Source organism: Denticeps clupeoides, chromosome 14 (genome assembly GCF_900700375.1).
Source record: "Denticeps clupeoides chromosome 14, fDenClu1.1, whole genome shotgun sequence".
NCBI lineage: Eukaryota > Metazoa > Chordata > Actinopteri > Clupeiformes > Denticipitidae > Denticeps > Denticeps clupeoides.
The window spans coordinates 17,204,206-17,226,220 of record NC_041720.1 but is presented as its reverse complement, the minus strand read 5'-3'; the positions used below and the strand labels follow the sequence as shown (position 1 = coordinate 17,226,220).

At 39.9% G+C, this 22,015-nt stretch overlaps 1 protein-coding gene across 1 annotated transcript in view; it reads left to right on the top strand.

The window, feature by feature from the left end:
- The window catches only part of slc24a4b (solute carrier family 24 member 4b), a 37,129-nt gene that overhangs the window by 9,264 nt on the left and 5,850 nt on the right, over positions 1–22,015 (top strand). The window contains exons 3-12 of the mRNA XM_028953554.1: positions 9,054–9,130; positions 12,758–12,832; positions 13,074–13,158; positions 13,612–13,715; positions 13,812–13,886; positions 15,841–15,866; positions 15,969–16,022; positions 17,575–17,666; positions 20,568–20,737; positions 20,904–21,042. Of these exons, the coding sequence (XP_028809387.1) occupies positions 9,054–9,130; positions 12,758–12,832; positions 13,074–13,158; positions 13,612–13,715; positions 13,812–13,886; positions 15,841–15,866; positions 15,969–16,022; positions 17,575–17,666; positions 20,568–20,737; positions 20,904–21,042 (897 nt within the window). The remainder of the gene's footprint in view (positions 1–9,053; positions 9,131–12,757; positions 12,833–13,073; positions 13,159–13,611; positions 13,716–13,811; positions 13,887–15,840; positions 15,867–15,968; positions 16,023–17,574; positions 17,667–20,567; positions 20,738–20,903; positions 21,043–22,015) is intronic.

The window sequence follows — 22,015 nt, the reverse complement described above, 5'->3', positions numbered from 1 at the left end:
AATCTTCCCTATAGGCTCCTCCCATTTATTTATTTATTTTCTTCTTCAAAAAACATTCTGGATGGTCGGATTGGTTGACGGCCGTCTGTAGCACGCCGAACGAGCGTCACTTCCGCTGTCGGCAGAACAAAGTCGTTCGGATTGTTCGCTGCACTGTGGGAATTGTGGGAATTCTGGTTTGCAGCGCTGTGATCGCGTGACTGCTTTACATGCCATCGTACGTGCTGTCTTTGTAATAAAGGTAAACATTTCGTACCTTCTGCTTTAAGGTATGTTGTTATTATAATTTTTTTAAAGTTCTTTTTATTAGCAAGTGGTTGACTATACAGTTCCGTCCATGTATCAGTAATGTGTACGATGTGCCATGTTGTCATGTATCTGCAGAGGCCTAGTCTTTTTACTTAAAATAGTGTTTTGCTGGCCTCTACCCATTCATTTAATTGAATAATCTAGCTGAGATTTTCACACCTCGATTGGACTAATTCATATCTCTTAACCACGAACAATAAAAAGTGGCGTAGTTGAATGTAAGAATTCATAACCTCCCCATCGGCTACATGTTTTTGACAAATGATGGCTGGATGGGTAGTTGCGAGTAGTTATTTCCTGCCGTTCCTTTTTAAATTCCTCTCTAGAAATAAAGATGATTTTGTTTCTGTTCATGAGAGATGGGAACGAGCCCTCCTGCTCACTGCAGCTTCCAGCATTTTTACCTCCTCTGCAATCAGGGCTTTACGGAGCTTATTACCCCGGACCTTTCTGGGCTTTGTGCTGACTTGGTGTGTCCATAATGAAAATAAATTAGGGGAACGTTGGCCTCGGATGTTCGCTCGCAGGCCAGAACTCCAGTTCGGTTCTCCGTGCTGCTGCTGCAGTGCTTCTTTTTGCGCGATCTTCAGTTTTCGGGGTGGTTTCTAAGATCTCGGTTTAAGTGAACACGGTCCGTAGAAGATCATTAACAGTTAGAAACGTGGCTCCTCGCTGACAGATAAATTTTACAGTTCAACTAAAATACCAACAGATTGGGATAAATGTGAAAGAAATGAAATGAAAGTGTGGGTTTCCAACTGGTAAAACGCTGCAGCACAGCACACGGTGACACAACGAAATGTGTGCAGTGTGTGGGGATGGGACCTAGACTCGAACCTGCAACCTGCCAATTACCAGGCCGCTTCCTTAACTGCTAGGCCGTCACTGCCCCCCAAAGATAGCTTTGGGTGGATGAAGAAAAAATTATAATTTAATATCCTTAAATCCATTATACAGGGTGGGCCATTTATATGGATACACCTTAATAAAATTGGAATGGTTGGTTATATTAACGTCCTGTTTGTGGCACATATGTGAGGGGGCAAACTTTTCAAGATTGGTGGTGACCATAGTGGCCATTTTGAAGTCGGCCTTCTTGGATCCAACTTTTGTTTATTCAATAGGAAGAGGGTCACGTGACACATCACATTTATTGGTAATTTCACAAGAAAAACAATGGTGTGCTTGTTTTTAACGTAACTTTATTCTTTCATGAGTTTCTGACCTCTTATAAAATGTGTTCAATGTCACCAACCATTCCCATTTTATTAAGGTTTATCCATATAAATGGCCCACCCTGTATTATAATCTTGGAAGTTTTGTTTTTTGAACTGATCTGGAAAGAAAAACTAGTTTGTTGCTTGCAGGCTGTACAAGATGGCGCCCAATTAATCTTATTGATCAGTTGCACATATGTTTGAATGCCACGTGTGCTTCGGCCTTTGTGGTGGTGGTTCTATAAAATAGTGAACCAGTTCTTTCAGGGAATTTTATTTCCTTGTCTAATTGCTGGCAGCGGTGATCATTTTCTTCCCCTGGAACAGCTCTTCAAGTATTGAGTTGGTTTGCTGTAGTTTTGTGGTTTTAATAAGACAAAAGTTTTTTTTCTTTTTGTGTGAAATGAGCATCACTGAAGTTCAGAAAGTCCTTTCTTAAAAGAGAAGCATCAGGCCAGCTATGTGTCAATCCTTTCAAATGATCTGGACTTTTGCAGGAACTACTGGTATCTCTTTAATAAGAAATGAAATGACGTCGCGCACAGTATCTTCAGTAAAAACAGGGATTAATTAGCGCAGTTAATTGTACTAATTTATAATCCAGTGGCCTTTTTTTAAAGCCATTGGTGGGCAAATATGGGCTGCTTTTATCGATTTTTCAAATTCAATAAGTCCACTGTGAAATTCTTTAAAGTGTATTTCAGGCCCTTTTTAATGTTCATCTTGAAACTAATTAACATGCGTGTGTGTGTATATAATATGTATATATGTGATTATAATCATATAGTTTTTTTTCACAGGGTCAAATGGCTGCTCTGTTTATTGCCTTCAGGTATAGAATCTGACACATTGATAAGGGCATTATTTCTTCAGCATAAAAGAGACGTTATGTCACTGAAATATTAGATGTGTAACCTTTGCGGCTCTTTTATCAAGATAAATCATTTTTAATTTGGCCTCTCATTTAAAATCTGATTTATTTCAATCCCCTATCTGAATATAAGTTTGTCAATTTTTCTGAAATTTGTGTTCTCTGACTTGACACTACCAAATAATTGTCCTACCTTGCCAGATAAACTCAAATTATCACTATCAATGGAAAAATTCAGATTATGCCACGCCTAGGTCTCAATTGACATGTCTGTCATATGTCGAATGCCTTCCATGTATTGTATTGGACCTGATCGAAGGTAATCAAAATCAGAATGAATACTAAATTCGCAATTTAAACGTAGATATTGGGTATTAATTAAATTTTAATTATTTGCGCGAAAACAAGTGTGGACATTTACACACGGGCTACAGCTTTTAGGGCCAGTCTGTGTGCCTTGGGGTCTCACCCAGAGGCTGATGGACATTTTGGTGTGATGAGTTGATCTTTGGCTGGCGTGGCGAAAAAAGGCAACAGGAGGGGAAACTGCGGCAAAGGAAGCTTTTTATTTTATTTGTTTTTAAAGCAGATTGAACAGGGACGGCGGCGGGTTAGTGCCCTGCAGCGACTTTCGCTCTGTGTGCCGTGAAGGTCAGATTCATCTTGTTTTCTGCTCGTGTTGCCAACACCGCCAATGAACGCCAACATGCGCTATGGCCATGTTGTACATGCTGTTTGTTTAAGTACTTCTTTTTTTTTTTTTTTTTTTTTTTTTTTTCTCACCCAATGGTAATTTTTGGGCTGTTTTGAAGCGTTCGGGGGGAAAAAAAAAGAAAAAGAAAAAAAGACAAACCTATATCCTCCTCCTTTGGTTCATACTTCACACCACATTTTATTATTTTCTTTTCACTGTTGTATTACATGCTTGTCCTAAAATTACTGTATTTCACCATACCGTCCTCAGTATATAAAAAAAAAAAACGTGTGTTCAAGTTCAATACACTCGAATACACAACTTGGTAATTAAAGTGGGACTTGTGGTGGGAGATTACACAGCGAAAGCCCTCTACCGGGTGCTCATTAGCCTCATCAGAAACCTCTCATATGGATGGAGGATATTTAACAAGTCAATAAAAGTGTTTCTTAATATGACAAATCTGCAAAGTCCTTGGACTTTCTCCTGTATGTATAAAAATGTACACTTATGGCCTTTTTTTTTTTTTTTTTTGACTCAAATAACACTCCTGTCTTCAAAATGATGTTGGACCTACATCAAACCAACAGGCCATGATCACTCCGGCAACTCTGACAGAATGCCTGCCATTTTCCAGGCCTGGCAGGTTGTCCGGTTTTATAAGTGGATGGCGGTTTTTGGGGAGAGTGAACGTCTTGGCATCAGTAGGGCACATGCCAGGAATGGGATTTGGGCCGCTGACACGCCTTTTGGGCAGCCGCCGCTGCAACAAACTGCCGCATGTGGCTCAGAGTGAGGCAGGTGTTTGGTGTGGCGGCATCTGAATATTTGAGCAGAACTATATTATGTCATATATATATATATATATATATATAAAAATATATATGTCACACAGCCTTTTAAAATAGCCTTAAAGACTTAACTGATTTCAGTTAAACTTGAAACAACCCAAAATGCCAGATATACAGTTCCCTCCTGATACCTAATTTACAAGTCATGCTAGACAAAACCATAACTGAAGCCAGAAACGTATACATTCAGGCGGTACGATTAATGGAATAAAAGCATAATGACACACATTCAATTAGAATGAAATGCTTTTGATAGTTCCTTCTGCCTGACCAATCCCAAAAATACATTGTAAGGAAGAGCCTACAGTGGTAAATTCTGAAATCACTGTAGTATAGTACAGTAAGTAGTGTAGTAATCACCTGTGCGTGTGCAACAAGACATTTCTACGCGTAAGCATACACTTGAACTCACACCGTAACTCTGGTTTCTTTTGTAAATAGGTGCCGAGCCCTACTTGGCCCGCGTCCGCCTTTGCTTTGTGAATTGCACACGTGGGTTTTAGAAACAGACGGCACCCAATGTTGAGCCGTTTTACATAACACGTCGGCATGCATTTGGCAGATTAAGAGATTATAGATTAATTACATAAAATTATGGCACAGGCGATACTTTGATTTGTCAAAGTTGGCACAGAGACAGGCGAGTTAAATGTGTGGTGGTTTTATTTATTTATTTTTATATTATTAAAAAAAATCATTTCTGCAAGTCGCTACTGATCTTTTCAGCAGGCTTGATCCACTGTGTGTGCTTGCAGGCCTTTCTGGGAAAATTCATAGATAAGAATTGAAGTGGTCTCAAGGTGAAAGTCTTGACGCTTGCCGTTAATCTGGAAACCTTAATTATAAGCTTTCTAGTGTTTTTATATAATAAATAAATGGTTCACCTTATTCCTAAAAGTTTATATCATGTGTAGACTATACAAAAGGCATTTAAATACCATTTTTTTCCTTTTAACATGGTTTCTGGTTATGGTAAAAACCGTGAGTGATGCCTGGATGAATGAAGTTTGGGACGGAGGCTTGAATCCGTTCCAGTCGTGGGACTCGAGGCTGATTACACACTGCTCTGTGGGCGGAGAAGGGGGAGGTGAACGCAGTCGGGGTGTGCGGGGCTGGAGGGCGGGCGAATGAGCTTGCAGAAGGAGGGCGATGACTGACCGGTGAACAAATGTGTGGCCAGTAATTTCTTGCCTTCGCAGAACCGTCAGGTGTCCAGATAGACAAGCCGGTATTTATTTTTACACTTTCAGCCCATCCTCTGCTGATTCTGTGTGTGTGTGTTGTGCAATAGCTGTGTCTTTTAAAGCACCACATCAAACCAGGCTAATTAGACCAAAACTTGTACAATAATTAAAGATTTTTTATTTTGTGAGAAATAAGGCTATCATATGTGTATATGTGAGACTACCTCTATGCAACAAGCATAAGCCTTAACTATACACCAGAACCTGATAATGTAGACCAGTGGTTCTCAAACTGTTGTACTCAGACTGAGTTTCTTATGATTTTTAATATTCACAGCTGCAGTGTAGTTATTAATCATCAATGCAGCTAGTATCCCCACCACTATTCACTGGCTCTTATTCTATTAAAGTGCTACTCGTATTAGGAGTACAATAAAAAAAATAGTAAAAATTGATCCTAGTTTACTAGCATTGTGTCCCGTAGTAAGACAATAAGGGGTCTGTCCCTGAAACAACTGACTAAGTCACTTTTGGATAAAAGAACAACCTGTCCTCTGTTTCCACCTCTTGCCAAATGATTTGTAATGCAGCGTAAACTTGCCTCCTTTGTAAAGTAGCTACATAGGCCCACTATACTGTAGTTCAGTCGCTGTCATAATAGGAGCAATTGGAGGGGCACATGTTTCGATGTGGTACTCACTGAGAACCACATTGATTTTAGATTAATAGAAATTTTCCTTTGGAAGACCTCCTAGATTTTTCTGTTTTTGGATTTCATTAAGATATTAATAAAACAATATAAATCCTATAAAATCCATCTGCTTCTTAAAAAAAAAAAAAAAAAAAAAATATGAACAGCTTTCTTTTTGTTCTCTATGGAAGTATAGTGAGTGTACAATAACAGTGTACAATAGAATGTGGTGTTTTATTCCTAGAACAAGGGCCTTTTTTTCTTTTTGAGTGCCTTTATCTAAAAGTTAGTTTGCATGGCAAGTTAAACTTGTTTGACTGACTATCAGTATTCGTTTCACAAAGTTTGCTGCTTGCCGCCAGAATCTTATGAAAAGTGATGAGATGAATTGGAAAGTCCCTCTTTACCATGAAAATTAACTTAATCTCCAAAAAACATATTCTGTGCACTTCAGCCCTGCCACAAAAGGACCTGCGGAGATCATTTCAGTGATCACAAGTGAGCGTGTTGTGGAGCACAAGGCTGGAGATCATTCTGTCCTGCTGATTGAGTTAGAACAGCAGGCTGGATGCTTTAAAAGGAGGTGATGGTTGAAATCATCGTTCTTCTTCTGGACAGACAAAAACCCACAAATTCTCAAACTCCCAGCACTGATTATGAAGGAATGGGGTACCATCAGTCGGGATTTGGACCAGAAGTTGATTGGCAGCATGTCAGGGAGGGCCAAAAACTTGATGCAATTGTAATTATAGTTCAATACACCACAAACGACTGACAAAAACTTTGTGAAAACCAGTGTTTTTGTTTCATTCTCAAAACTTTTGGCAACGACTCTATGCATAATTTGCGCCTGCTGGAGGGGCCGGTTTTCTTCCACATTCTGAGGCACATGAGCCATGCACGCATCTCCCTGAGGCCTGGGCATGGGCGTGCATGTTCAATGAGCTGCCATTAACGGCGAGACGCAGTCTGGACCAAAGTGGCAGAGTCACCTTGAGCAGCCGCTGGGCATTAATCTATACGATGCCGATCTTGGGCCGGGGGGGGGGGCAGCGTCATTTAATCATGCTGCGAGGAGCCGGTTCTGCCCGCCTCTGCTGTGCCGCGCCTCCCTTCGCATGATCTTGTGGGTGGGGGTGGGGCACACCTACTCACTACTCTGAACGGAAAAAACTGTAGCAATCCAGAGAGCAATCTCGACCCTCCCCCCGCCCCCCCAAAAAAGTGCAAGGATGATGGTGGCATGACGGATCTTTTAAATTATTGATTTGACCACAGGCTTGAGTTGTGGAGGGTGGAGAAGCCATACATGGCGGCTGCGGTGCACTATAACATGATAAATGATTTTTTTTTTTTTATGTATTTATTGAAAGTGAAATGATTTCTGTGCTTCAGTGTTGGACAATGACAATCACGGTGACACAACAAAACGTGTCCTCTGCTTTTAACCATCACCCTCGGTGAGCAGTGGGCAGCCATGACAGGCTCCCGGGGAGCAGCGCGTGGGGGGACTGTGGCACCTCAGTGCCACCTTGGCAGATGGGGATTCGAAGCGGCAACCTTCTGCTTTGTTGCTAGGGGTTATCAAGATTAAAACTCTCATTCTGTCTTGTGCAGGCTTTTTTTTCGCACATTTAGATTTTTCAAACTTTAATATTTGTTCATTCTTTTTGTGGCTCTTGCTTCAGTCCGTCGGAGGTCATTCATTACAGAGAAAGGAAAATAACCGGTAGTGACTGCATCCCTCACCAGCAGATGTACTGTAAATGTAATGCTATGGGCCTATTCTATCCTTATACGTCTTTCCTTGTTTTTTCCTGTTGCAATCACAACCATTTTTTTTGTGATTGCATCAATACTTAATCATTGTCAACATCAATTTAGTTTATGCACAAATCTAGAAAAATATGTACTACTATACTATATGCACACTATAGTAGCATGGCATAGTGCCAGAAGTATATAACCATATATAATGTTGTATAGGTCTACATATCTGTAGTTGTCTATAAAAGTAAAAAAAAAAAATATGATTTGTGATGAACTGTAGCCAAATGTGGCCATATATAATAATAAAGGTTTTGTGCATGCATCCTTTTCTTTGGGGAATACAGTAGATTCATATACTGCCAAAAATTGGTCTGCTTGCCTTTTTGCATTAATTACAGCTTGCATTCACCATGGCATTGTTTTTAAAAAGTATATTTAGGGTGTCAGAGTTTTAAAAAAAAAAATACAGAGACTTTGTTGTCTATTAGAGAATGGAACCTACTCACACTGAGATTCTCCCAGAACCGTTCTTTTACTATAGGCATCCAGGAAAATAAAAATTACAGTTGATTTGAAAATCAGGGTCCTTCAGTATGTCCAGGTAACTTCAATTGGTAGCAAATGATGTATGATGTACTAATATCTATGGAAAAGTGTCACTCTGGACTAATCATTTGGACTGGATCAAAAAAAGATGTATTATTATTTAATTTTTATTCATCTCACTAGCAGATGAAATGTCATGTACAATTATATATATTCAGATTAGGAATAAACTATTTATGTAGTTAAATGTGCCTGTGTAATGGCATTGTAATGTCAGTCATACTGGGAGATGAATCAGATTTGTGGTATATATCCAATGCACATATGGCCCTAAATTACCTAGATTTCTATTTAATTAATGCAGAAATCCTACACGGTGTATTTGCCCTCTAATCTATTGTTAGTGAACCATTTAAGGCCAGAAGGCCAGATTGTTGTACATGACAAACAAGCTGACTACATGTTGGACATAGCCAGATGCCAGCTGATGTATTGCTGGGACAGAGTATGACCCCTCCCCTACAAGCCCAAGGGCACAGAGAAGGTCATCGTCCAGATGGATGCAGTCCACGTATTTACTCCCGGGTCCCGCTAGGCACGTGTTCCTGGGAACCGCAACTTGGCAAATATGCGTTTGTGCGGCAAAGGTTTTGTGAATATTTATGATCAAATGATTACATTTCTGGCAGCTATTTCTACATGCGATCAGCCGGTTTCTGTGCTTTCATTGGACATGATTGGTGCAAATAACCCCGCTGTGGCCAGTGGTGGTTCCTGTGCAAAAAGAAACATGATGTGACTCAACCTGTGGTGTCGTGTGAGTGTGCTTTTACGATATTGCATGACCCTTTTTCTCAGCAGGTGAAGTTGTGTCTGAACAACCTGTCCTCTGTGTCCCCTCTCTCTCTCTTTTTTTGCAGCAATCCACGAATTTCCTGGTGACCTCTTCACCAACTCTGAGCGCAAGAGAGGGGCGGTCTTGGCGCACATAGTAGCGGTATGAGACCTCCTGCTCGTGTGTGTGATACAGTAATAATGCTGCTGTGGTACAGTTATTTAAAATGCACCTTCTGCCTTTTTTTGGAGTTGACCACTGAGATTCTATTTAATAGAAATATATTGTTATTTTCACCAACGTTTTGTTACATAATTCACAAAAAATATTGTAACTAGTGGCACACCTTTTTAAAGTAGACAACTCCATTTCCTTTAACCTTGATTGTTGGACCTTGTTTGCCATGCCATTGTTTTACTGAGCTGCTGCAATGTCTCAACATTTATCTCCCATCCCGAGTTGCAATGATTTTTTGGGGGAAAGTCTTACTGCTGCACGAGTTCATCTCCAGCATGTTCCAAAGGTTCTCAATGGGGTTTGGGACTCTTTTTGGAACTTGAATGTACAAAATTATTGAATTACCTGGTCATTTCATACATTCGGGTAGTCAGCTGACCTCATTGCTGAACCTTGACCTCATTAACCGCAGCGACCCCCGATCATAGCAGCACCCACACACAGGCTTTTGCGATAGGAACTACTGTAAACTCCATACAGTACAGACTGCACCTACATATAGGCCGTACCTACACATTTTTAAAAGAAAGAAGAAATTCATGTGTTCACATTCAAACAAGTGCAAGATCTTACAGGAAAGTTTATTTTTACTTAAATTAATGTCTGAATTGAACAGCCTTGAAGGTATGCCGTTACTTCGTCACACACACATCGAAAATACAGGAAAAGCTGAAGCCATCGTCCTCCTGTGTACTCGAACTTACGTCCAGCAGCTCAATTTCCTTCAGATCGCTCTGAACTCGACAGTTGCATCATAGGCATTTCTTCGTCGTTTCCACGTTGAGTGTCTGTGCGCGAAGTGTGAAGAATTAAGTATGAGTGACTTTGCTGGAACAGTTTCATTTGTCCACTCTGACCAGTTTGTTAATTTCATTGGTCTGATATGACGAGGTTAAATGTGTTGGTGTCAGGAAGCTAGTAAAAATCCTGTAAAAAATCCATAAACTAACTGCATCATTGTGAAAGCAAGGCGTGTGTGGTGGGGGGGGGGGCCGGAACTTTACGGTAGACATGATGGCTGCATCACTTCACGCGGCTCTCGTCTCCCCCTGATGCACCATCACTCTGGACTCATCAGACCACGTGACGATTTTTCCAATGCTGCAGAGTCCAAACTTTATGCTTATTCAGCATAATGAATTTTTTTTTTTGGTCCCCAATAAGCCTCGCTGATCAGTGGTTTTCTTAAATCTCCTGTTCCCTGTTCCCATCTCCTTAGACGTTTTCTTTAATTTGACCTTTTCTGAAACAGATCAACGTCCTTTTCCATGACTACACGATGTCTTCCATGGTAGTTTAAAAAAGGAGAAGCTACTCACTGCATCAGTTAGTTAAATAACCTGCCATCTGAGATATAAAAATCCATGCAGGAGTTATCCAATGACTGACTCTTCCCTATTTGGGGGATTTTTATTTATTTATTTTTTCCGTTTCAGAAGTCACGGTGACTGTTGCTGGACGCTGCTTCTCAGGAAACTCTAGGCCTGACTAGATCTCGTCACACACCCCAAATGGTTTATTTATTGTAGCACCACACCCTCGCGCGAGAGTATATCAAAAGATGATCCGTTTACACGGAGATGTGGGTCTTTAGCATTCACTAGTTATTACAGTGAATGCCCTTTTAAAATTGAGGCCCACGGGCCACCCTCCCATCCTCACCCCTGGGGTGTATGTGGGCAGGAATGTGCTCCAGTATGCAGTGACCTCTGTGTTGATGTGGGGGGGGGGGGTCCATGTCGCACTATAAATCTTTTATGATTTTTAAAGACTTTTCTACCTTTTTTTTTTTTTTTTTTTTTTTTTTACATGTTACTTCAACACACTAAATAAAATATTACTGCGGTCTTTTTGCAGAATACGTTGCGAAGTTCTTTCCTGTAAGCGTAGTCGTTTTAATCCATAAACCTCTACGGTCTTTTTGAAGAACTAAACTGCATATTGCCCTGTCTGCCCCGACACTTAACACGAGCATGTGTGGGGTGCGCATGGAGTTATAATGTGCCGCAGATGTTCTTGTGGGCTAGTGGTGACCTAGCAGGTAAGGGCGAGGGTTGCGGGTTCAAATCAAAAACCTTTTTTTTTTTTTTTTTTTTTTTAAATAAACCGTTATTTTATTCAAATAGATATCTGAAAATATAGTTTAAATATCTGTATACGTATGTTTTTTTTTTTTACAGACAAACGCCCATTAATATCTGAAATTGTAGGGAGGGTTGATTTGCTGTATAATACTGCTGCAGTGCAGAATTTTTTTTTTTTTTTTTTTTTTTTATTCTGTTTTTAGGATCGCATTTACGACAAATTACCATTTTTATATTTAGGCCCTGACAAGGATTTAAGACTTGCCTTCACATTTAAAAGAATTACAGCATTGCTCTAAAGGTCAGGACATCATTATACAGATCTGCTTGGCATAACTATTCAATCCACAAGTCAATACTTATACAGCCGTGCCAACGACACTCTAGGCCTTCAGTAAATAAAATTTTGTATGAATGCACCCACTAATTAAGCTTGTTCAGTGCGGACTGACAGTTCTTTAATCCATTCAGATATTTTCCAGTGTCCAGATTTCGATTTTGAGTGCTTCTGGACTCTGTTCACTTGTAGGAAATTAGGATGACATTTAAAACTCATTAATCCCAGAAGATTACGGCCCCGTAACCCCAGACAGTATGTATGTAAAGGGTGACTTTCAGACTCCAGGGCACTGAAGTTAGAGCCAGATTAAAATATTCTAACTAGTTCTTCCCGCAAAACCTGAACAAAATAAAGCATCAACAAGTGTCAGCCATTTCCACGTATCTGAAGACGCTTAGCAAGGTTCTAAACTACTTTGAAACGCAGCACCTGAAGGAAAAGTGATAGCATAGCTTCGATTCTAACTACGTTCCGTTGCTTCGGATCAGGTCTAGTTCATGCTGGCTTATTGAAGGTGTCGCTGGAACTGGTCCTGATGTACATTATCCGTGTGTTGGCGAGTGGCGTACGTGTAAATCGCGTGTAGCAAACAATGACTTGTAATTAAATGAGTGGACACTACAATTTCCTCATCGCTGTCAGCATCCGGACCTTTCCCGATACCCCGGCCCGGGGTTCCACATTTGTCCTGTGCTCCCTAATTTACTGTGATTTTTGTATAAATGAATCCCTGTTGCGTCCTGTTCTCGTTCTGTCATTCATCTTGTCTCATGTCTGTGTGAGGGCCCCCATTTAAAGTAAAATCAAAGTTTCAGCATAACATACTGATGTTATATGTTAAAATATATGATTTGAGGTGTTCATCTTGATTGAAGTCTGGTGCTTTAATCCCAGATTCCCAGAAGTTTATTTTTTTTAGTTAAAATAAAGCGTCTGATCTTATCTAGAACAACTTCCATTCAGTTTAATTAGCTTCAGCACCTTTGAAGCAGCATTGGATGAGTGTTGAGCTGGAGTGCAGTGTCATGGCAGCACATGTATGGGTGGGATTTTATTTCATTCAATTTTTTTGATTGTGAAGAATTGAACCTACTTTTTAGAGACTAACCTTTCTTATCGTGCTGATAGGCACTGTACATGTTCCTGGCCCTGGCTATTGTGTGTGATGACTTCTTTGTGACATCCCTGGAGAAGATATGTGAGGTAATCACTCGGAATCTCAGTTCTATGTGAGGTCACTTCCATCCCGGGCTGATCATGGTAATGTGTGAATCAGCAGGGAGTTGGAATCAGGAAAACTTTACACTTTGTTGCCCTTATTATATGAATGTGAGATGGAATAGACCATGAAATGTTAATTATTTATTTTCTTTTAATTGCTATAAAGTGTGTTTTTAAAACCATTTACCAAAAAAAAAAAAAAAATCTGTTCTGCATTTTTCAGAAACTGGACCTTAGTGAAGATGTGGCTGGTGCTACTTTTATGGCAGCTGGAAGCTCCGCCCCTGAGCTCTTTGCTTCTGTTATAGGTAATGTGCTTTTTCCTAAAGGTTCTCTTTCTCTGTTACAAGAATAAGTGGATTGAAATATAACAGCAGACACCTGTCAAAACCTGATTTTATTTTTCAAATACAATAAATGTGAAGAATGGGGTTACACTCAAAATGCCGAAAGAAAAAATTAATCTGGGGCATTGCACAGTACAAACAGTTTTATGTACGCATCTGTTCATACAGCTGAGAGTTGCTGTAATAGGTGACGTGTCTCTTTTAATATTTAATGTTGCCCTATAAAAATATTATGCAACAAAGACCTGAATAAATGAACGGGAGAGTCATTTGTTGGAAAACTTAAGGTAAGTTCTGTCTTCAGGCCTGCAGATCACTGTAGGGTCGTGAGGGGGTTATTTCACCCCAACTGGTCCATTATGTCTCCAAAACAATGTTCTGATCCCGTGTGACCTGAGGTTTTTCCTTGTACAGGGGTCTTCATTACTCACGGTGATGTGGGGGTGGGGACCATTGTGGGCTCTGCGGTTTTCAACATCCTCTGCATTATAGGGGTGTGTGGCATCTTTGCCGGACAGGTGGGTGTGTGTAAAAATGTGTGAGGTTGGGGGTTGTTGTGGTCCTCTGTAACTATTCTGTCCTGTTTTAACATCATCTCATCCTGCTCTGCCTAGGTGGTGCTTCTGACCAAGTGGGCAGTGTTCCGAGACTCCTTCTACTACATCATATCTGTGGTGGCTTTAATAGTGGTATGAGTCTTGAGTCACATTCCTTTGTGACTAAAAATGACACAGATACCAGTGTATGATTACAAAATAGAACTACAATTCAGATTTAACCCGAAACAATTTTATTGGTGTAGGTAAAATCGAATGTCAAATCTTTCATATTGATTATGTGTGCCACCCTACTTAAATTGTTTATTATATTGATAATGTGTCTGCTGTCTTTGCAATGTGGAAGAGTTTAGTCTACCATATCATAATTGGGGTTATGTTGAAGGCTAAACTAATCTTTAGACCCTTGTGATCTTGCATGGATTCAGCTTGTAATTGCCTAGATCTGCCTGAGTAAATAGATTCAGCTCTGTCCTCTATGCAAAGTGAAGTGATTGTCACATGTGATGCACAGCACACGGTGCACACAGTGAAATTTGTCCTCTGCATTTAACCCATCACCCTGAGTGAACAGTGGGCAGCCATGACAGGCGCCCGGGGAGCAGTGTGTGGGGACAGTGCTTTGCTCAGTGGCACCTTGGCGGATCGGGATTCGAGCCGGCAACCTTCTGATTACGGGGCCGCTTCCTTAACCGCTAGGCCACCAGTGCCCCACTATGCTAACGTCTCAGGGGAAAAAAAACACACTTTCACTTTTTCTGCAACTACCAGATTATGCATCAGTTATAGCACTCAAAATGTGCTTGCTCGTCTCAACTGTGTAATACATTGGTGGGAAAACATTGTGCACAGCAATCTATTCTGCTACAGTACAAATTTTGTAGTCAGAATCCTTTTAGAATACATGTAAAATGCATGTGTAAAACACAGCATGACTACTTTTCTTTTGCACATAAGCATGAACACATTGGTCTAATTGACCAATTGGTCTAATTGACCAATTGGGACTGTAGAATCGCAGGCTATGTACAGTGGAGGAAATAATTATTTGATCCCAATGCGGAAGTTTTACCACTAAAAAAGAATTTCAGTTTCTAATTTGTAGGTTTCAAAAATATCCAAAATAATACATTTTAAAAAAAACGTATAAATTGCATTTTCCAGAATTATATAAGTATTTGATCCCCTATCAATCAGCAAGATTTCTGGCTCCCAGTTGTATTTTATACCAGTAATGGCTGACAAGCTTACGTGTATAAAAGACCATAGAAGCAATCAATCTATCCAGTTTCCAAACTTTGCACCATGGCCAAGAACAAACTTTTCCAAGGATGTCCGGGACAAGGCTGTGGACCTACACAAAATACATAACGTCCTGGTTAATGCATTACATTAACTAACCCTGACTGTCATTCACATCTCCATTTGAACCGGCAAAGCAGCCATTTTTTTGTTCTTTCAAAAAAGTAGCTGGCTTCTGAACACAGCTTTTATAATATTGGTTTTATTCTGTTTAATACCAACCCTGGTAGTAACATGTAAAATGAACAATACCCCTGCTAATTATTCCCCTTTTAATGTAAACTACAGATTTTAACTAATATTCATGTGACTGTTGAACTCTGCATTATAATTCACAGCACAAGAAGAAACCAGTGAGTCAAAGATCAGTAGACATTAATACAAATGCTCTTGTGCACAATTTAAACCCACGTAATTTTAAATATGTTGTGTAAATGTGTAAAAAGAATACATTAAGAAGCACCTTAAATACAATGAAATAATTACTTGAACAGTAGTTCTCATTCCCATTCTCTTGTTTTTTACTGCAGTTGTCTCAGTTCTAGTCCTCTAAAAGTTCATAATGGCAAATGTGTAAGCAGTCAACACAACAGTTTGTGATTTGAGCAACCAGCAGTTCTATGTTCAGTTTCATGGTTCATATTTTTGTCACCTTTGCCTCACGTATGCGATTGGAAACTGAGGGGTCAGATTGGAATGTTCCTGTTGTCGGGATCTGTTCACTTTCAACATAACCCCCTGTTAAAAAAAAATGGCATTAATTTTTTTTTTCCTTTTTCTGTAGTTCATCTATGATGAAATGATCGTTTGGTGAGTGTTTTAGCTCTTGTTCCGCATTAAGCACCCATGTTTTGGTATAATGGTAGGATTATGCATGAAGGTTAATCTGCTGGGTTATGTGCTCTGGCACAGGTGGGAGAGTCTGGTTCTAGTTGTGATGTACGCTGGATACATTCTGATCATGAAGTGAGTATAAGTGCCATGTTTCAATGAGAAATGTCTGCCTGTGTGTGTGTGTGTGTGTGTGTGTGTGTGTGTGTGTGTGTGTGTGTGTGTGTGTGTGTGTGTGTGTGTGTGTGTGTGTGTGTGTGTGTGAGAGAGTCTGTGAACAATTAAAGCAACACATGTGCTTCAATGATGTTTGCTTGTTCATAAAAAAAAAAATGCTGCATAGCCCATCACCAAAATAAGGAGTAAAAAGCACTGCGAGAACACTAGGGACAAGCCACAACCCCACCCTCCCGCTTTCCTGGCCACAGCAGCGGGTAATCTCTGTACTCTGGATGCCGGTATGTGGGATGTGGCGTTCATTCACTGCCGTATGAGCTTTTAATCTGGGCCAGCTGCCCTCCGCATAGCGTGCTTAGATGGGGAGGCTTAAGCTTATTTAGCGCTCCCTCTTTAATTTCACTGCGAACGAGTGGAGAGTGAAGGGGTGGGCTGCTTGGCCCCTGCTTAGTAGGGCCTAATCAGTATTAATATAGCATGGAGGGTATATATGAAGGCGGTCTGAGGGAACTGATGCATATTAATTTTAGCTCCGTTCAGGCTTCGTAGGTCCCAGGCATCCTGCCATGTGAGTGGAAACGCGGGGATAAATGGAATGCAGGTGCATGTGCACTGGCGTGCCTTTTGAGTGAAATCCCCCAGTGCACCTGGGTTGTTCATTCTTTTTATAAATCTATGCCTACATGTTCTATACGTGGGCATCTGTGATTGTGCTTTTTTTTGAAGTAGCTGTAGGACTTTTTTTTTTTTTTGTGGGTGGCAGCACTATAGGGGTACTGTGTAGGGGTAATTCTTCAATTACGGTCAATTTAGCAACATGAACCAAAGCCATTATTTACATAAAATACATTTTTGTCTAGGAACAGTTAACATTTTCAATCTGTCAGAACACTGTTGTGGACATGACAACTTCTTGTTCCAGCCACGCATTCCTCTTTTGGGTCACCGTTGCTGAAGTCACCTAGTATACAAATCTTTAAAAAGTATAATGCTTAATACTGCGTGCTAGATTTTTCTAGTATTAACCATAAAGTATTAATCTGTTTTTATTTATGGCTGTAAGTCCATGAAAAATCTAATAAAATTTTCTTGCTTTGGCACAAAAACTATATAGGAAAAGAATATACTACCTGCCAAGTGATTTGACCCATCAACTCAGTTATGGGTTTTGAAAAATCTGATTCAAACATACTTCACTGCTATGAAAAAATATTTAATGTTTCTTGCATTAGATCCTTCAAAATGGCCTCCATCTTAGTCTTCATTACTGCCACAGAGTACTTTTGTCTGGTAGTGTGTCTGAGCAAGTGGATCAGAGATGGAAGCTCTATTCAAGTCATTTAATGTCGCAACAGCTGTTTATGACTCTTAAAATTTAAACTGTGGCATTGTAATACATTATGAAATCTTGCACTGGTTAATATAATCAGGAATAGTATTTTAAAAATGGATCATCTGCTCTATCATCCAGTGTTTTTCTCACTCACTTCTCACTTTTTCCAAATTTCAGATTTAACTCAAGTATGCAGGCAGCCTTTTCAGGTAAAGGAAACAAGAACGTTGCCAACGGCAATGCAGCGGCCGGCAGTGAGCTGGAGGACGGTAATGCTTGTTATGACAATGTTTGGGATGACCCCTCCTTGCCTTTGCTAGGGCCAGGTAAGACTAAACAGACGGGCTGAAAAAAAAAAAAAAAAGGTTTAGCCACAGTTTGAAATGGCGGGGGCTTCCAGAGGCTGTTAGTTTCCTAAAATGCTTTAATGGGGTATTACTGCTAGGAATTGACCAATAATAAAAATGCTTTAATACAACTAGAAACTAATTGTATTTTTCGTTGGACCACACAGGGCCGTATTTTCAAAATGTTTGTAACATATGTAGTGCATGTGGAGCATTCGTTAATGCCACATTTAGTGTGTCATCTGGATTGGATGCAAGAAAGGTCTGTCTTGGAGAGGACGAACCCAAAGTAGATATTGTTTATGAGCAAAGTACCATACTACTTTCAAAACCCCTCCTGTCAATACATCACAATGCACAAAGTGAAACCAGCATTAGCTTAGTTTCTTTACCTTCTTCGCATTTTTAGAATCCTCACATGAGTCACTGCCAGACTAGGAACAGTGACGGTGGAAGATTATGGCGGCACAAGTTAACATCCCTCTGGATCTTTATTAAACATTAAATGAAAAATGAAAGTTTTATTGAAACGCTTTCTTGCCAGTCGTGCCTCATCTCGCATAAGAGACTTCTGTAGTTTTCCCCAGCCTACTGGTAAAATGCATGAGCCTGGGCATGTCATTTAAAAAAACACATTGATTTTATTAATCAGGAGAATATTTTGTTTTATTATTCATTTAGATTCATTAAAATTACCCTGCGTTTATACTTCAAATTCAATCAGTTAGACTTGACTGTAAAATAGTCATAATTGAGTAACTGACAAAAATTGGCCGATATAACATAGGCCCTGTGAAAATATTTACATCCATGAACCAGAGGAGCACAAAGTCACAGGTTCAATCCCCACGTACTGTTTCTGAGCAAGACACTTAAAGGTCCCCTATTATGAAAATGTGACTGTGATATTATCCTCTAGCCTGTCTATAGTCCTGTAGTGGTAAAAATGGCGATAGGTGTAAAGAGTGCTTTGGTCATTCTCCTTCGCCGTTCAGAGAGCGGCAGCTCAGACGGTGGGATCTGGAATTTGTCCCTTTATGTAGTCATAATGGTAAAGGCTACCTCCCATTTCTCATTTTTTGTCATTTGCGCGAATGCCCCCTGTAATTCTGCGCCAAGGCTGAATTTCGGAAAGACACTTCAGATTAGGGACCACAAAGGCCTCTATAAAATTAACCCTGAGTGTCTCCAAGGGGACTTTCCCTGTAACTACTGATTGTAATCGCTCAGGTTTGTGTCACAATTATATCAATATCGTTTTTGTCCCGGTACCCCAACTGAGTTTAACCGTTTTACGTATTGAATTTTATCTCTGAATTTTGACACTAAATTTAGTTTGTGGAAATGCAAGTTTAGTGGTGTAATATATTATATCTTTAGATATCTTTTAAACTTTGTTTACTGCTTTCTAGTGATTTATTAAATCTATAAAGGATTTGAGATCCTATTCCAACTAATGCTAATTTATGCAAACTGGTACCAAAGGGAAGCTTCAGTTGTGGTCATGGTCTGTAATCTCTGTTGACCAAAACAAGACCGTTACCATCTTGCCTTTTTTTTGTGATTTTTTTTTTTTTCCTGTCTTAAAAGTGAACTTAATTTTTTATTAAAATTGTTTTAAATCCCACCGCCTTCTACCTGTTCTGTTTCTGGTTCTTACAGGTTTCAATTTTCTCTTGCTCTTGTCTTGCATCTCCCTCTTTCTTATGAGTGTAATTTGGACTCTCATACATCCTGAAGTTAATCGTGCTTCAGCTCTCCTGTTTTCCTCAGTTTTCTGCTAACCTCTACATGCCTGTCTGTTTAGTCTTACTTAAGCCACTGTTTGTGCCCACTGCTTGTCACACATGTGTATTGTGTTTATCTGTGTGTGTGTGTGTGTGTGTGTGTGCGCACTACTCATCCGTAACTTGAGCTTAATGGACTGTAATTATGTCATTTCTTATTTTGAACTCTTGTAGCAGTGTAGTTGGTCCTTGACCAGCAGGTGGCGATATAGCCTTAACCTTTTAGAGACCTTAGAGCGGGGTGGAAAATCTTCGAATTTTTGTCTGCATGCCCATTCCAGGTGCTTTTTCTTTCATCTTTCTCTGCTTAATCACATAATGCAATGCATGTAAATGACCAATGACATTAAAGCAACAGTATTTTGTCGAACTTCCGCCATTGCAGAAATTTACCCCAACAGCAATATGCAGCTGTATGCCACATAAGACACTTAAACATATTAACTGTTTTTGAAAGGCTTCACCCTTGAAGTTTGTGGATGCCAGAACACATTAAACGAGCTAGGTTTTTCTTAAATACCTGCTTGTGTGGACAGTGCCTTGGTTTTATAATATAGCGGTTCCTCAGGTCAAACCTCAGTTCCTGCTGATTCCAAATCCAGGCCTAATTCTTCGGCTTATACCACAATTTTTAAAACCTTTTGCTTTTGTGTGCATGAAAATGTTCAAAGTTGCACCTGTGTGTGCAAGGGGTGCTGGAATAATATTGAGCTTGAAAAATGATAGGTGTCAACTGAACGGATGAAACCGATGCACCTTGAAGTAGACATGAAAACAATGCAGATGGAACCATACAGTGACCGCCAAAACCTTATCGGACCTTGGAAGCATGCATAAGCATGACAGCGAATATTATGTTGGCACAGCTGGTGCCTTGTATGCTTTGTGCATTTGCATATCTGATTTGCATGCTCTTTTTGTACTGGTGTCTTGTGGTGCTGTCATGATGCATATCATTTTTATGTCTTGTTGATTTGCAGGTTGTTGCTGTGTATTTTTTATATATATATATAACTGCCTGTATTTCACACCACAGTGAAGCCCAGTAAGGCGTACAGTCGAGGCTCTGTGGTGATGGTTGATGAGATAATCAGTTCCAGCCCACCGAAGTACCGTTTCCCAGAGGCTGGTCTACGTGTCATGGTCACCAGCCATTTTGGTCCCAAGACCCGTCTTCGAATGGCCAGTCGCCTCATCATTACAGAGGTATGATGAAAATGGGCATGGATGATTATTGGTGTTATTCTTAATAGTATTACTATTATGGAACTGGAGATTATTATTATAGTTTTTTTCCTCCTTGTGTTTTCTCTGTGTGTGTGTGTGTGTGTGTGTGTGTGCTTTTTCTCTTGTGATGTAATTTGGCCTGCAGCGTCAGAAGCTTGTTCAGGCTTCCAATGGTGTGGAATCCGTAGTGGTTGATGGGAAAACAGACATTGAGAATGGGAACGTGCCTGAGGACAAGCCCAGCGAGGAGGATAATGAAATCACCTCCCCGTTCGCTCTGCCACGTAAGAAGAAAAAAAAAATCTATACTGATAATTATAATAAGCACTATGCTGTAAAATATTAGCTTTACCTTTTTAAGCAGTTTTTTTTTTTAATACTGTAATTGAGTACACTTCTGGTTAAGTTATTCAAGCAGTTTAATTTCTCATTGTTCTCTGAAAATCATAAAACAAATAAATTAACGTTTAAAAGAAATTGTGGAATCTATTTATTAAGCAAAATGTAAACTGTTGGCATTCTTCGAAGTAGCCACTTTTGGCAGATATTCTCGTGGCTTTTTTTTTTTTTTTTTTTCTACCATGGAAATTCAATATTCTTCAGAAAGTTCTTCCCAAACGGGTTGCCATAAATGTGTGGCACTTGCAGTTTTGCTTTTCTGTCCAGTTCATCCCAAACCAGCTTGGTGGAGTGTAGAGCCCAGTCTCCAGACTTAAACCCCATGTTGTCAAGCTTACCATCTTGTTCTTTTTTTTTTTTTTTTTTTTTTCTTTTCCATAAGATAGTTCTGATATAGCTTGGACTTGTATTTTTGGGTCATTATGTTGCTGTAGGATAGAAAACCTGATTAGCTAGTTGCGTAAAAGACTGTATTTGCCCGATGTGCTCTTCAGACGTTTTTGTGATAGGGAGAAAATTGTATTGGGGTGAATGACACACCTCATTCTGTGTTTTCCATGTAATGGTCTCATTGTGTACAGGTGCACTTTATATTGGGGCCAATACCAAGAGACACATTATCAATGTGGCATCAATTTCAACCTTCTGTGGGTATAAAAAGCTGGTATTGTCAGTAAGTCATTCCAAGTTCATCATTCAAACAGCCAGCAACACACGGCGTCATTTAATGGACGAGCAGTGTCACCCGGCCATGGCACGCCTTCAGGTCGGTGGCAGGGAGTCAGATGTTGCTCGTGAACTTGGTGTGTCTCAAAGTGTCATCAGCAGACTTGCATCAAGACACAGAACTACTGGCAG